Source organism: Microtus oregoni, unplaced genomic scaffold (assembly GCF_018167655.1).
Source record: "Microtus oregoni isolate MIOR12 unplaced genomic scaffold, Mior012 000008F_ref0000371, whole genome shotgun sequence".
Lineage (NCBI taxonomy): Eukaryota > Metazoa > Chordata > Mammalia > Rodentia > Cricetidae > Microtus > Microtus oregoni.
Genome location: NW_024543067.1, coordinates 43,216,793 through 43,231,300, shown reverse-complemented (window position 1 = coordinate 43,231,300; position 14,508 = coordinate 43,216,793). Strand labels below are relative to the sequence as shown.

At 43.3% G+C, this 14,508-nt stretch overlaps 1 protein-coding gene across 1 annotated transcript in view; it reads right to left on the bottom strand.

Moving 5' to 3' along the window:
- Positions 1-850: 850 nt before the first annotated feature.
- LOC121451366 (beta-galactosidase-1-like protein 2) overlaps positions 851-14,508 on the bottom strand; it is a 39,450-nt gene continuing 25,792 nt past the window's right edge. The window contains exons 9-19 of the mRNA XM_041656829.1: positions 13,798-13,882; positions 12,866-13,003; positions 12,188-12,268; positions 11,503-11,609; positions 8,312-8,458; positions 3,806-3,874; positions 3,268-3,355; positions 2,426-2,513; positions 1,865-1,985; positions 1,065-1,181; positions 851-955 (exon numbers count right to left, since the gene is read on the bottom strand). Of these exons, the coding sequence (XP_041512763.1) occupies positions 851-955; positions 1,065-1,181; positions 1,865-1,985; positions 2,426-2,513; positions 3,268-3,355; positions 3,806-3,874; positions 8,312-8,458; positions 11,503-11,609; positions 12,188-12,268; positions 12,866-13,003; positions 13,798-13,882 (1,146 nt within the window). The remainder of the gene's footprint in view (positions 956-1,064; positions 1,182-1,864; positions 1,986-2,425; positions 2,514-3,267; positions 3,356-3,805; positions 3,875-8,311; positions 8,459-11,502; positions 11,610-12,187; positions 12,269-12,865; positions 13,004-13,797; positions 13,883-14,508) is intronic.

Sequence of the window (14,508 nt, the reverse complement as noted above, 5' to 3'; positions counted from 1 at the left end):
ACGGAAAGCCCATTTTGTGTAAACATCAGCACAAATGAGCTAACAAGTCAAAAGTTATGTTTGCTCTCAAAGGAGGAGATGGATGGTAGAACTGAGCCTGGCATGGGGTAGAAAGAGAAGCCAGGGTGGATGCAGAGACCCACCTATGTGTCAGGACTCATGGGATACGCCCACCACCACGGTGGATGGGATTCAGCTGTCTGTCTTTTACTTTATTTCACAATAGTTGACACTCAATGTCCTGAAAAAGAAAATCTCATTAGCCTACTGTGTGCCACACTCCCAAAACATGAGGGTAGAACTTTGACCTGTAGGGACAAGAAACCTTGCTCAGAAGGTTTAAAGAATCCACTAAAGAAAGACAAGTGATTCTACATAAGACTGTCTCGGGCTGGACCTTGAGTCCTTAGAAAAACATTCACATGGCATACACAAAGTCTCAAGCTTGATGCTAGGTAGGTGTCAGAGGATATCTGTCTCTTGCTATAAAAAAAAAAAGGTTCAAGGGAGACTGGGTACCCAAAATGCAACTGCCTTATAGGGACACTGCTTGTGTCCAATGTAATTGCTCCATGCGTTCCTTCCCATGAACACTGGCTAAAGGGCATAAGAAAGGGTGTCTGGGAAGTATCTAAGATGGCAGCCTAAGAAAGAGCCATAGGGACAGAAGTGAAAGGTGCTAAGATTGTATGAAACTGGAGTCCTGACAACATGGAGGGACTGTCAGAAAGAGAGACCGAGAAAGTCAGGATGAGGCTGATGGAGGAATAGGCAGGTTAAGTCATCTTAAAATGGGAGGGATGAGTGGGACTGTGACAGCATAATAGAAAATCCATCTATTGCACAAGGGCTAAAGAGGGGCAGGTGCTGAAATGACATAGAGTGTCATACCGAGTTTAGCCTCTCTTGAGAAGTAGATCCTTATGCCTCCTTTCAACTCCTCAAATATTATGATCTGTACAAAGAAGTAAGCAAATCAGCCAGAAGATTCCAACTCTCCTTCTGAAGCAGAACAGAGTTCAAAGAAAGGGGACTAGGAAGCAGGGGACACTGAGAAAAATCACCTCATTAATTCCAGGATGGAGCCAGGAAGCAGGGACATACAGGGTTTCCTGGGGACCGATATTCCAGTATCGTCCTAGGGTTTGTCCATTGATGAATATGACACCCTTTATCCAGCCCTGAACAAGATAGGGAGGTTTCAGATTCTAACTTCTACATGAAAAATAGAAAACAAATAGACCTCTATCCCAATGGCACATTAAACCTTAGCATGGGCCAAGATAGACAAGTGGAGTCATAAGTGGGAGGGTGTGCAACATATGAGCTTTTGCCACTGCCCTGCCTTGGAGGTGGCTCAGCATCAGCCTCACGGAAGATTCTAATTTCTATCTCATCTTTCCAGAGCTGGCACAAGCCATCAGAAGGGATGTCTTACAATTTAATTATCACCAAAACACATCAGGCTTTTAAAACATAGATCAAACTGTATAATAGCAGGAATGGTTGCTAACATGCCCTGGATGGCATGTCTTGGATGGTGAACTCATGTCAGTGGTAGGGGTATCTACATCTGGGGTTACATGTGAGAGCTACTGGGTCACACTCACTCTATCCTTGCTACAGAGCTTGCACCAGCCAGTCTCACTAGCACTCTCCGCTCAGGCTTCTGCTGTATCTCTTCACTGTCCTTGTCCTAGCCTAAGGGTCCTCAAAGACTTCATCCTTTGAATGTCTATGACTTGCTGTGACCAGGGGGACCTTGGTTCCCTGTCACACAATGAGGTTCACTTACTGGGGAGCTTTTCTGAGGTTCTTTAGTGCTGGGGCTGGGTCACAATAGCAGGAGAAAAGTGGCACCAACCTTTATGTTTATGAAGGTGTCCAGGGGAGGATCTCCAGCTCTCAAGTGACTGAGGAAAAACGCAGGTCCCCGAACATGGCTTGTAACTACTTTCCAGGAGTCAGGAAACCTCGGAAGTTTTCTATGGGGGATCAAGAACCAGTGAGATGTCATACGTTTGCTCTGATGTGCCACCTGTGACCTCTTCTATGAAGCCTGGCATCCCACGCCCACTGTGGTAACTGCTATGTCCTTGGCATTCATGATACAGTAGGAATTAACCAGCAGACAAAGGGACAATCACTCCTCTTCTCCCAGGCATCTATGAAGCTTGGCATCATCTCATTAGTACTCTGCATCAGGTTTGATTTTTCTCTCTCGAAATCAAAGGCTTCATCTGCAGACCTCTGAGCATCCCTCCAGCTCTCCACATTCACCAATTTGAGGTATGTTTTATTTTATTTTCTTCATCTACAGTTCAGTGACTGGACTCAGGACCACACATTGCTGGGTAAAATGCTCTATCCCTGACCTATAACTCCACCCTGGCCACTTTCCATCAGCTGAAGTTAAGGCACCTACGTTTGTATGACAGCGTTTTTCATTTCCAGGCTGTATATTCTAAATTGTCTCAGAGGAGTCTTGTCCAGATAGATGTCTCCAGTTAGACCTGTGGAACAGGAATGGAGGTGGGTGTGAAGGAGTTGAGCAGGGCAAAGATATGCACAGGCTGAAGTCGGGGTTCTCCCTGAAGGAAGTTGCTCTCTTGGCCTCATCTGGCTGGAAGGTTTCTATAAACCCCAAAGATTTCCCCCTTTCTCTTGGTGGTGCTGAGGATTAAACCACCTGGACTCAAAGGGTTCAGGCATGCTAGGCAAATATTCTACCATTATGTTACCTAAGCCCAAACCCTACGCAGATATTATCCTTTTAAGTGTACACGCCTAAAAAGGGCCTCACAGTCCATTTTAACAGCACAAAATCACGACAATCACTTCAGTTCTGATCAGCACAGAACTTTGGGCTAGCCTGATACACAGGGTTGTCAAAGCACTTATGGCGAAAATTGTGTGTGGTGTGACTCTGCTCAGGACTGGACTCAAGCAGAAGGATAAACACAAGCCTTGGATTCCTGACAGTGAAGACTTGGTATCCCTAGAGAGGAGCCCTAACCTGGCACATCACCATAGATTTTTCTACTGGCACCACTTTCAAAAACTCTCACTAAGTTTTGTCTAGTGTTTTGTCTCTAGCTTGGCAACCAAAGAACACAAAAATATCACAGTTTCTGTATAGAGGTGCCTCGCAACCAAAATACATATGCTCTTTTGCAAACACAAACCTGTTCCCAACTTCCATTGTCCTGCAGAGGAACAATAGCTTCTGAAGCTCCACTACCTTAGCCATCTTCTTCTAGGACCCACCTTTTCTCTCTTTGTTGATATCCAACCCAGAAGAGAGTCGGCCTAGGTTCTCCACCAGGATCCTCAGGATCTGGGTTTTCTTGGAGGGCTATTCAAGAGAGACCAGAGTAAACCTCACTTGGCCCCCTCCCTTAGACTTCCTAGGCCTCCCTAGAGCTGGGACAGGCCATGAGCTGGTGACTGACAGATCGCAGGCCACAAAACCTCGTAGGTCTCCAAGATATGGGAGAGGCAAACCCCTGTAACATTGTTTTTCCTCTTCCTTCCCTGAAAAAGTCACCTGAACATTTAAACAAGGACTCTCTTGGATGGTGACCAAGCCATCCTGCCCTAGACAATGAATATTCAAGTGGGGGGAGTGTGGTGTTTTCTCAAAGAACATTCACCAAGACCTCTAAGATGTAAACAACCCTTCCTGGGATTGCTGGAAGGGACCACAGGCAGAGGAGTGAGAATGATCTATAATAAGCCCTCACTAACTCTTGGTCCCAGGCCTAGCTGGAACTGGAATGGCTCATCTATGAACTGTGTTAAATACATTTTTCACAAGAAGCAGCTCGCTCTTGAAACGATCCAGGACTCCTATGAATTTGTTATCCAAAAACACCTGGAAAAGAAAGAAGAGACGACTGTTAGTGCCTCATAAAGAAAGGAAGGAACTCAGTCTTGAAAATGCAATAAACTAAGCAAGAAGCAGAATGAATTCCACGTCTCCCAGAGCTGCATAGACTCATAGAATCACTAAGAACAGGTGATAGTTTAAGTAGTGCTGTGAGAAGATGCAGGAAGTGCAGCCTGGGCCAGAGCTCTCAATGAAAACTGGAACCTGGATCAAGTGTAGGCAAGGAGGGGGAGATGTTTAAAAGACCTGTAGGAAACTAGAGGAGAAGGGAGATAGGAATCGTTAAACATTATCAAGGAAATGTTAGCAAGTGAGGAGATGGAACTGAGAGACATACTGTTCTGTGTTTGTCTTCCTTACCCACATGCGTTCAACCCTTCCAGGGGCTCAATTCTGCTAGACAGTCCCAATTTGTGTCTGGAGCACCAGCTGTCACATCCTAACTGATTTTAGGGGTGCCCTGCATGGATCCATTTTCCCTATTACCCACTCTGCTGGGAGATTATGTGTACTTGACCAACTATTGTCACCTGAGAAGCAGGAACATCAATTGAGAAAAGTCTCAGATAGACTGGCCTGTCAGCAAGCCTGTGGGCAATCTTATTAATGAATGATTCGTGTGGGAGAGCTCAGCCAATGTGGGTGGTGCCACCTAGAGCCAGTGGTTCTGGGTTGTGTAAGAAAGCAGGCTGGGTGAGGTACATGCAGTAAGCCAGCTCTAATCTCCTGGGTCTTGCCTTGAGGTCCTGGAAAGGCTTCCCATGATGATAGACTGTAACCTCCAAGACAAATAAGCCTTTCCTTCCCATTGCCATTCTGGGTCATGGTGTTTATGACAATAGCAGAAAAACAAACTAATATAACTACTATCGTGATTAAACACCAGATAAACCACCAGAGAACCTTAGTCAGGCAAGACAACATAAGAATAATTTACTTCCTAGATTAATTAATCTAAATCAGTTTTTTCAAATGCAATTTGGCTAGTAAACTGTAACAATAAAAATCCTTAAGTCAGAAAACACAAGTTTTCCGAATTTAAGATTAACCGAGTCTAATCACAGAAGTTACTTATTTGATAATCATTTATCAAAAGGCTGCTGTTGAAAAGTCTTCCTTGAATACAGTGTGCCTAGTTTGAAGAGCACAAAGAAATGATCACAACATCCTCCAAGAACAGTCACGGTGCTATGAGCAGACTTGTGTGTAGGTCATGAGAGAGAAGAACAGGCCATAGCTGGGCTGCTTTGCAGACATGGAGAATGCTGGCCCTTCGAGTCAGCTGGAGGTTGGCAGCAAGCAGAGATGTGTAAGACAGAATGTTTGTCCTATGCAAAAGAGTCGTGGCACTCTGAGGGATACAAGTAGGAGAGGAAGGTAGAAAGTGATGGAAGGGTCTCTACAGGAATATTAGCTTTGTATTTTCAGAGAAGATACCAACTAAAGCAGCAGAGGCCTACATGAGAAAGCAATGGGCAAGAACTGATACACCTCACAGGGGCCATGAGAAAATATGGAACAAAGACAAGGTGACAAAGGAATTTCTGGATAGAGATTATATGTGGGAGCTGAGTCTACAAACGAGCACAGGGCTGACTTAGGAGAGCAGTGCATACACCCTGGGAAAAGTCAATGGTGTATATATTGAGTACAGATAAACGTCTACCAACGTGTAAGAAAGCTGTCTCTGCAGCAAAAAGAAAGGGAGGAAGAAAAAGAATAAATGGAAGGGAGGAAGGAAAGAAGGAAGAGAGTGAGAAATAGAGAAAAAGTAAAAAAAGAAACAAAGGAATTAAGGAAGGAATTAAAGGAATGAAGGTAGAGAGAATGAAAGAGAGAAAAGGAAAATAAAGAAAAGAAAGAAAGGTAAAGAAGGAATTAAAGGAAAGAAGGGAGAATGAAAGGAAAAGAGAAAACAAAAGAAAGGAAGAAAGGAAGAAAAAGAAAGAAAGGAAAGAAAGATCGTGAATGGGAGAGGGAGAAGATTGGAATCATAAAGATATATGGAAAAGTTTTGTTCTTATACATCTATCTGTATATCTTTATGATTCCAAAACTGAGGGCATATAGAAGTATAGGATCTGATAGCAGTATATGGTCAAATCTAATCTCGAACCTCGGGAGTCAGGGGCACATAGATCTCTGTCCACTTGAGGCCAGCCTGGGCTACATAGTTTAGGTTCAATGTCAAATACAAACAAACGAAAACCAGAAGTATAGGGTGAGTACTATTTATCCAAAATGCTTAAGGCATAAGCATTTCAGATTTGGGAGGTTTTCAGGGTTTGGATTTTCACAGACGTTAGAAGTTATTTAATCCTTACAATGGGAGGATAGGCAGTTGGACCTCTGTGAGTTCAATCCAATCTGGTCTATAGAGATAATTCCAAGACTGCTAGCACCATTACACAGAGAAACCATGTCTTGAAAAACCATATTTATATATGCATATATCCTAGGATAGATAGATGATAGAAAATAGAACATTAGAAAGAGCTTGTACCAGAAATTGTTATGTAGGCTCCTGGGGAAAAGAGTTATCAACAGACTGACCCATCTTCGATTGCTGTGAGCTACCATAATGATCATGTGTCAACATATGCACAAGGTACAATAATGGCGTGAATGTTATGGGGATAAACAATGGCCTTCTGATGGGATATAAGTCCCGCTCAAGGAGAAAACATATATGTAGTCTCATACATCCGAATAAGCTATGGTTGAGGAGCTCACAGGTCACAGAAGAGAACTATTATTCTTCTAAATGGACACAAATTCTGAACCCATCACACTACTCATAGACTACAGTAGCTTCCGGTCCTCATCAGAGAAGTTTCTTTCTGCAGTTTCTTCATGGGCAGTGGTTAAGCAGAAACTTCCTGACCAAAGTGCAGAGAACAAGTACTTGAGGACTGCACAGCCACAAGTGGGATCTCTATCACTCCCCACCCAAATCTCAGGGATCTCCTTGAGAAAGTGGAGGATAAGATTGTATGGGCCAGATGTCGGGGGGCCAGACCAAGACATTGTCTTCTGCACATGCCAGGAACACGCTGCCCGTGAACTCGCAGTAGTTGTGGTTGCCTATGTAAGACCTAAAGAAGACCCAGCCTGACTATATTCTAACATGGGGATGGGAGAAGCTCAGTAATCCCCAATGGTAAGTGAGGGGCCATTGACAGTTGATAGCTTCTGGGAAAGGGAGAGTTTTTTCCTTTAAGGATGTGATCCCAGTAGATTGACCACATTCCCATACTCATAGGCAGCCCAATTAGACTCTGTGGGTTATTAAAAAAGAAAAAGAAGAAAGAAGAGGAGGAGGGCATGGACAAGGAGAAGGGGGAGAAGAGGAAAAAGAGGGGGAAGCGGAAGAAGACACAGAGCTGGAAGGAGTAAGGTGTGGGCCTGGAGGAGTTAGTGGGAGGAATGGGAGTAAAACTATCAAATACATTGTATGAAAATTTCAAAGAATTGATAAAATGTTGTATGTTTTAAAAAGTAAAATATCTCTCTGAAATGCATGTGTGTGCATGTGTGTGTGTTTATGTGTGTGTGCATGTGTGTGTATTCATGTATGGTGGGTCCACATGCCCATGCATGTGCCTGGGGAGGAAAGCGGTTAACACAGGGCATCACCAATCACTCCTACCTTATTTTAAGACAGGGAGGGTCTCTTCATTGAACTTGGAGCTCGTGTTTCAGCTAGATTGACTGACTGACCATTTGAACTCCTAGGATCTTCCTGTCTCCACTCCCCTGAGCTGGTCTCATAGACATATGGAACCATGCCTGACTTTCTAAATAGGTGCTGGGAGTCTGAGCCCAGGTCTTCATATTTTGCAGTGAACACTGTTCCCTCTGAATTATCCCCCCAGTCCCATCTGGAATTGTTTGCACATTACACTTTCACTGAGCATTTCTAACTGTGGACTAGGAATACCCAACCCGAAGCCTCGGGAAAAGGTGATGTGGAAAAGACGAAGAGCAGGGAACCGTCAGAATACAAAGACCAGCTCTTAGCTTGGAGTGGGATGGAACCTTCAGCAACTGCACTGTTCCTTCCCAGCTGCACCTGCTTTGAAAGGCTTTCATGATTCCTGAGGATTTTCTACTTGGAATACATCACAGCTTGGTGCTTTAAGACTTAAATGACAAGAGCAAGGTCTCATAAATATTAGGGATTAATGCATGGTAAGAATAGGGACTACAAAAGTACCTCCTGGACTTAAGAACATTATCATCTCCTATAAAAGTATATACCTAAGCATGTCTATGTCTAGAAGACTTTACTGAAGGACAGATGACAAGCAACAGAGATAATTGTCTGAAGGACAAATGAGTTGACCACCAATTAGACATTCACCTCAGTACCACAGGGTGATATTAACAGGAGAGTGCCATTAAGAACCACAGATTCCCTACCTGCCCTCGGTCTTGAATATGACCCTTTGTGGTGAGGAGGCCTCCATTGCCAATTGTGGTCTCATAAAGCGTGTACCCAAAGGACTGGCCATACCCTTGGTTCACAGGCAGCTGCTCCATGGAGAGTGGCTTGACAGACTTGGCTGGCTAAGGCAAAGACAGAAGTGACAAACAAAGGTTCAGGCTAGAGACCAGAATCTCAGAAGTTGTCACCCATAACCTACTCCTCTAGAGGGATGACCCCAATAGCCTTGCCAATGGGAGTACCGAGAAGGAATACACAATGATAATCAGTCTTATGCATAGCATAGATATTATCTTTTTTGGTTTCTCAACCAATCTCAAATTCCACTGTACATGCCGGCCAATGAACTAATCTCATAATTTAGATGAAAAGCTGAAATCAAGAAAAGCACAGGCATTGTGGCATATGCCTGTAATCCCAGTAGATGGTGAAGAGAAACAGGGGATTTCTGTGGCAAGTCACCAGAAGGACTAGTCAGAATTGAAGAGTTGCAAGTTTGATGAAGACATTCTGCCTCAAAATAAATAAAGACATACATGTATACATACATATATACATAAACAAATAAATAAATTGAAGCCAGCCTGGTCTACAGAGCTAGTTCCAGGAGAGTCAGAGCTACACAAAAAACTCTGTCTTGAAAAAGCAAACAAAATATGAATAATAAAAATGAAAAAGTGCAGAATGATCAGGAAAAGCACATGACATCAACTTTGGACCCCCACATGCATTTTCACATATGTGAAACACACACGCAGGCACACATGCACACACTTATGTGTACTACACACAAGAACAACAAAAGCCCTAAGAACCCCTTGGAGAAACAGATGAGTCCCAGTCTGAGGAGGCTCACAGCCTAGATCCTCCAGAAGAACAAACAACAAAGATGCTAACAGCTCTGAGTGTCCTGTCAAGAAGACACAGAAGCCAAGAATGGTCCTGATCGACTACAATGGGCCACTGTGAGCATCAAAGAGACTATGGTGGCATACAAACATGCCAAACTGTGCACATTTATAACCATACAAAGAACCCCAGCAGCAAAACATCCCACTGCACCTTTGGAAGTCACATGGATTTATTTTTCTGATTAAAGAAAATACTTGAACTCACCCATTTTCTATACAAACCATACTTATAGGTAAAAAGCTGATGAAAGAAGTTGCCTATAACTGAAGTTAATAAATACAAAGCAAATATAAAATTAAAGTGTTTTCAAGGCATTTAATGAAATGTTGGCTTTCTTTATCAACATGGCTGATCTCATTTCACCTGTACCTCTGTCTTTCTGCCCCAGTTTTTATAGAATAATTTTATGTTAGTATTTACATGTATGGGGGTTTGCCTGCCTGTGTGTCTGTGCAAAATGTGCATGCAGTACCTATGGAGCCCTGAAGAGGAACAGGAGTAGCAGATAGTGGAGTCCTTTGGGTACTGTGGAAGGGTAATAAGAGCTCTTAACCATGGAGCCATTCTGCTAGCTTGCTGTGGGACAATGGTCTTTTATCCTGTCTCTTCTATTATTTTTAATAAAATGCTGATTGGCCAGTAGCCAGGCAGGAAGTATAGGCAGGAAGTGGAGCGACAAGGACAGGAGAATTCCGGGAATAGAAAATAGAAAGAGAAAGTCTGCAGTCATCACCCAGACATAGAGGAAGCCAGACACAGAGCAAGCAACATGTGAAGGCCTCACGGAAAAAGGTACCATGCCATGTGGCTAACAAAGACAAGTATTATGGGCTAATATAAGTTATAAGAGTTAATAAGAAGCCTGAGCTAATAAGCCAGTCAGTTTATTAATTAATGTAGATCTTTGTGATTTTCGTTGAGACTGTGGGCAACCAGGCAGGACAGAAACCTCAGTCAACACTAGCTCTAGAGGATTATTTTAAGCTTATCTCAGATCCCACCAAAATACAACATTCATCTTAATAAAAAAGTAGGTGGAGGTTAAAAGAAGTCATCACTATGGTAACAAAATCATAATAAAACAGTGATTATTATAATTTCCTAAAACAAGAGTTGCTTCAGGAAATTTTTGACAACTGACTTTCTATTGATGTACTATAAATATCCCCAAAATATAAATAAGTAAAAACAAAAATAGAAAATATGCTACTTAGTTGATAGAGTACAGAGCCTGGTTCCCACTACCACGTAAACCCAACATGCTGCTACAAGTCTGTACTCAGCTCCTTCTGTGACACCTGGCTTCTGTTGTGACACTGTCCACACGGAACGTTCCTGTGCAGTCCTAAACACAGTTCTCCAAACGTACAGTCCTCCCTGTCTTTGCAAGTGGATCCCAGAGGGCCTCAGTTTCTCTGCCTCCCACATCACCCTGCTGCCATGTCATTTACTCCTGTTCAGTCTTTCAGCCATGATGCAGCACTGACCGAATGTCTGTGGAATCTTGGGACTGCCCAGCACAAGGCCTGTATCTCCATAGCTCTGATGATGAAGCTCAGTTCCTCCACCTATGACCAATATCCCTCCTGTCGGTTCTTCATTCATTCTTCTTACTCATTAGACTGGAAGCTGTCTAGACTAACATCCTGATAATACTGTTCCAAGACTGACATTTGGTGAGTTTTATAGGGATGAGCATGCAGTGCTTCCTTAGAGCAGTTTTCAATCTGTGCTTCCAGGAACCCTAGTTAGAAGTGACAGCGTCATAGAGAAGGGATGGCCGCTGCTTTCAGGGGAGGAGAGTTCAGCGCCTAGAACTAACACCCTGACTAACTTAGTTTATGTTTTATATGTTAAACTTAATGATAAGTTTAGAGAAAGCCTCCCTCTGTGAAGACAAAAGATTAAAAGTCATTGCCCTAGGTTGAGTTTATTCTAACACCTTAATAAAGCAGGGGATAGGGCTGGAGAGAGGGCTGAGTGGTGAGAGCAGGGCACTGCTCTTGCAAACGACTTGGATTCAGTTCCCAGCACCCATGCAATCACACACAATAGTCTCTAACTACAGGTCCAGGGGATCCGAGGCCTCTACAGACACATGTGTGGTCCACTTACAAACATGCAGGCAAAACACTCGCACATCAAATGAATCTTTAAAAAAAGAGAGATGAAGGAAGAAAATACCATGAAGGAAGAAAATATCACAGAAATGATACCATGTGTCGATATCCAAAAAAAAAAAAAAAAAAGTCACCTGGTCCAGATGGGGCAGGACATCCCACAGGGTCAGGAAATGTAAGAGTATGAGTTGCTTATAGGCAACCGTGTTTGTAGCTTTTGGTCGAGTGACTGTGGAAACATCTGCAATGAAAAGCACATGGCTGGCCATCGTAGGACCTACTCCAACACCATTCAGAGACATCAGGCACCCCGCTGTCCCACAGCCTCCACAGATGAAGGACAGTCACATGCTCTTATATCTTAACTCCAGGAGAAGGTAAGGTTCGTGCTAATGAGTAAGGGTCCTTAAATATCCAAAAAAAAAAGGACTTTTATTGTCCTAGAAAAGAGGAGCATGTTGATCAAGCTGCTAGTTCATTAGATCCTCCTAGAATCCAGCTACAAATGTGTTTGCTCTCGGGTTCTACCCTTTCTTCCCCACCTCAACTCAGACATGCTTGCTGAATAGCTCAGAAGAAGGGGACCTGGAACCTCTACCTTTTGGAAGTTTTAGAGGATGGCGGGCACAGCTAAGATCAAGCAAAGTGGTCTCATGCTAAGCCCATGAGAGCAGACCCTGCCTCTTGTAGATTTCCAGTGCTGATGATATACTGGATTTCTCCCCAAAAGGTCTTCACACATCCCCTACCCCTCCTCCCAGAGCAAATCCCACTGGAGAAATCGAAATCACCATTCACACAGAAGTCGCTGCCAGGTACCTGTAACATAGTGAAAAAACATTTGAAACACCCGATACTCGGGTGTGTAATCGCCCGATTCTGTCAGCACCGCACAGTAATCTAAAGAACAAAGAAAAATGTGTCATTTTCCCCAAGAATCCCTTAGCTCTAAGCAAAAAGATCCATGATTATTCAACACCCAGAGGAGAGCTCTGGGTATATGGTAAAAGAATTCTGTATATGTTAGTCCAAACTAAAAGGCATCTGCTAAGCTATGATGGGTATGCAGGTGTTACCCCAGAGGCAAATTGCTCCAATCTGTGGGCCTGTGAGCTGCCACCCCATTAAATGTTTCTCTTTATAAGAGTTACCGGTCATGGTGTCTCCTCATAACAACAGAAACCCTAATTAGACAGAGGCTAAGAAAGACACATTTGTGGGTATTCTGGCACTCTTAGGGGATCCAAAACAACAGGTGAAGCAAGGTTCTACACAACAGATAGGCTGGACGAAGCTATCTTCTGACTGCTCACAACGTTACAAAAAGCCAAGACCCCAAGATCTAGTGTGGTCACAAAAATACTAAATGTTCAGTCTCCAGCACACAGAAACTCAAGACAGAGGAAGAAACTTCCCTTAGGGGCCTAACCTGGCATGTTTCAGATTCAACAAGGAAGCCGCCCAGATGAGAGATAATTCAGGGAACCAAGTACTTGCCATAGCTGGTTACTACAGGTAGATAACCATCAGAAGAGCTAGCGCCACCTATTAAACCGAAGTTGGTGCCCCCATGGAACATGTAGAAGTTGAAGGAGAACCCAAGGATGAACATCTCCCGCACATCCTTCAACAGCACTGCAGAAAGGTGGGAAGAAAGGAGGAAGCAGGGGTAAGATTAGGATGGAAGAATTCAGTTTGTAATGGATGTTCAAGCTACCTAGACCTGAAATCCTCAAGATCTGCTAGAGCCTGTGAGCAGAAAATCATATCAGATGAGCCAGGCCTGGTTAGAGTAGATGACAGTGTTTGTTTTCATGATCCAAAATCACTTATTACTTTTTTATCTAGGTTTCAAATTTGAGGGAATCTTTCTTTCTAGCATACGAACTGCATATGAAGTATTGCTCATGACTTTTTAGGGCCATACCTATGTCTAGTCTATTTCTAAAGCACTTGTGAACTTCTTAATGACAAGTCTGAAATGATGGCACCAGTCACATTTACCTTCAACTCCACTTAAATGGCCATTGTCCGTTCTCCAGGGAGAGTAAGAGAGTGATGAGTCAAAATCAGCCCAGTAGGGATTATACCACTTCCTGCATCTATTCCCAGCACACCTTCATCGTATTTCCCCCTCCCAGAAGAACTCATTCTCATTACTTTTATAGCATAGTGAAATGTATATAAAACGAAAATTTCAGAAACTTAACTTCCTCTTCTAATGATCCCATAGGTGCTCAGCCTATGGCCACTCCATGTGAGCAGATGTCTAGATGGTATCTACTTAGCTAAGTTGATGTTATATTATACAACATCTGAGAATCTTGACCCTAAACCTCAAGTATACTAACAAACAACAAACAAACAAACAAGCAACCAAAAACAAAGAACCAGACCAGTGCTCCTGTAAAGTCATAAGGAGGGCTCACTCTGTGGATCTCCAAACTGGCGGGGAGTTCCCCATGTGTCAGAAGAGTCTGTCGTATACACCATCATCAGTATGGGGCTTCTGCCCTGAAGGAAAAGAAACACATCAGTTTAGGAAGCTCTTCCCCAATTCTGCAGCCCTGAACAACCTGCAAAAGAGCTGTGATGCCCAGGGCTTCAGCACTTTAACTGAGAGCAGCCTGCTGCCCCCAGGAGTGCAGAGTCCTACTCTCCCATTCCCACGTGATCTTCCCAGCCACATCGTCTCCTCGTGTGACTTCACTGACTTCATTTTTTGCCAAGCTTCGGGGATGGGAAGAGTATCAACTGCTATTTTAATATTATGCTTTCAAGACATCCTAAAAGTAGAATTTGGAAATTTCTAAAAATAGAAACTTTTTATTCTCCTGGGTGACCTGAGTAGAGGTCTGGTAAGAAACAGCAGACACAGAGGAAGGATCTCAATGTTCAATTACAGGGGGCTGCATAGGTGAAGGGATCATGACAAGTGCTGGGCTTTCAATTATGGCTGAAAGCAATGTCCTCAAAACCAGAGTGAATAAGAGTTAGGACTACAGCACTCAAACACTATGGCCTGTGGACCAAGTGTTCTGGATGTATACAATTTGAACCTAAAACCACCTGAAATAGATAGTTAAGGACACCGAGGACTCAGATTTTAATTAAACTAATTACTACTAAGGTTTTCCTCA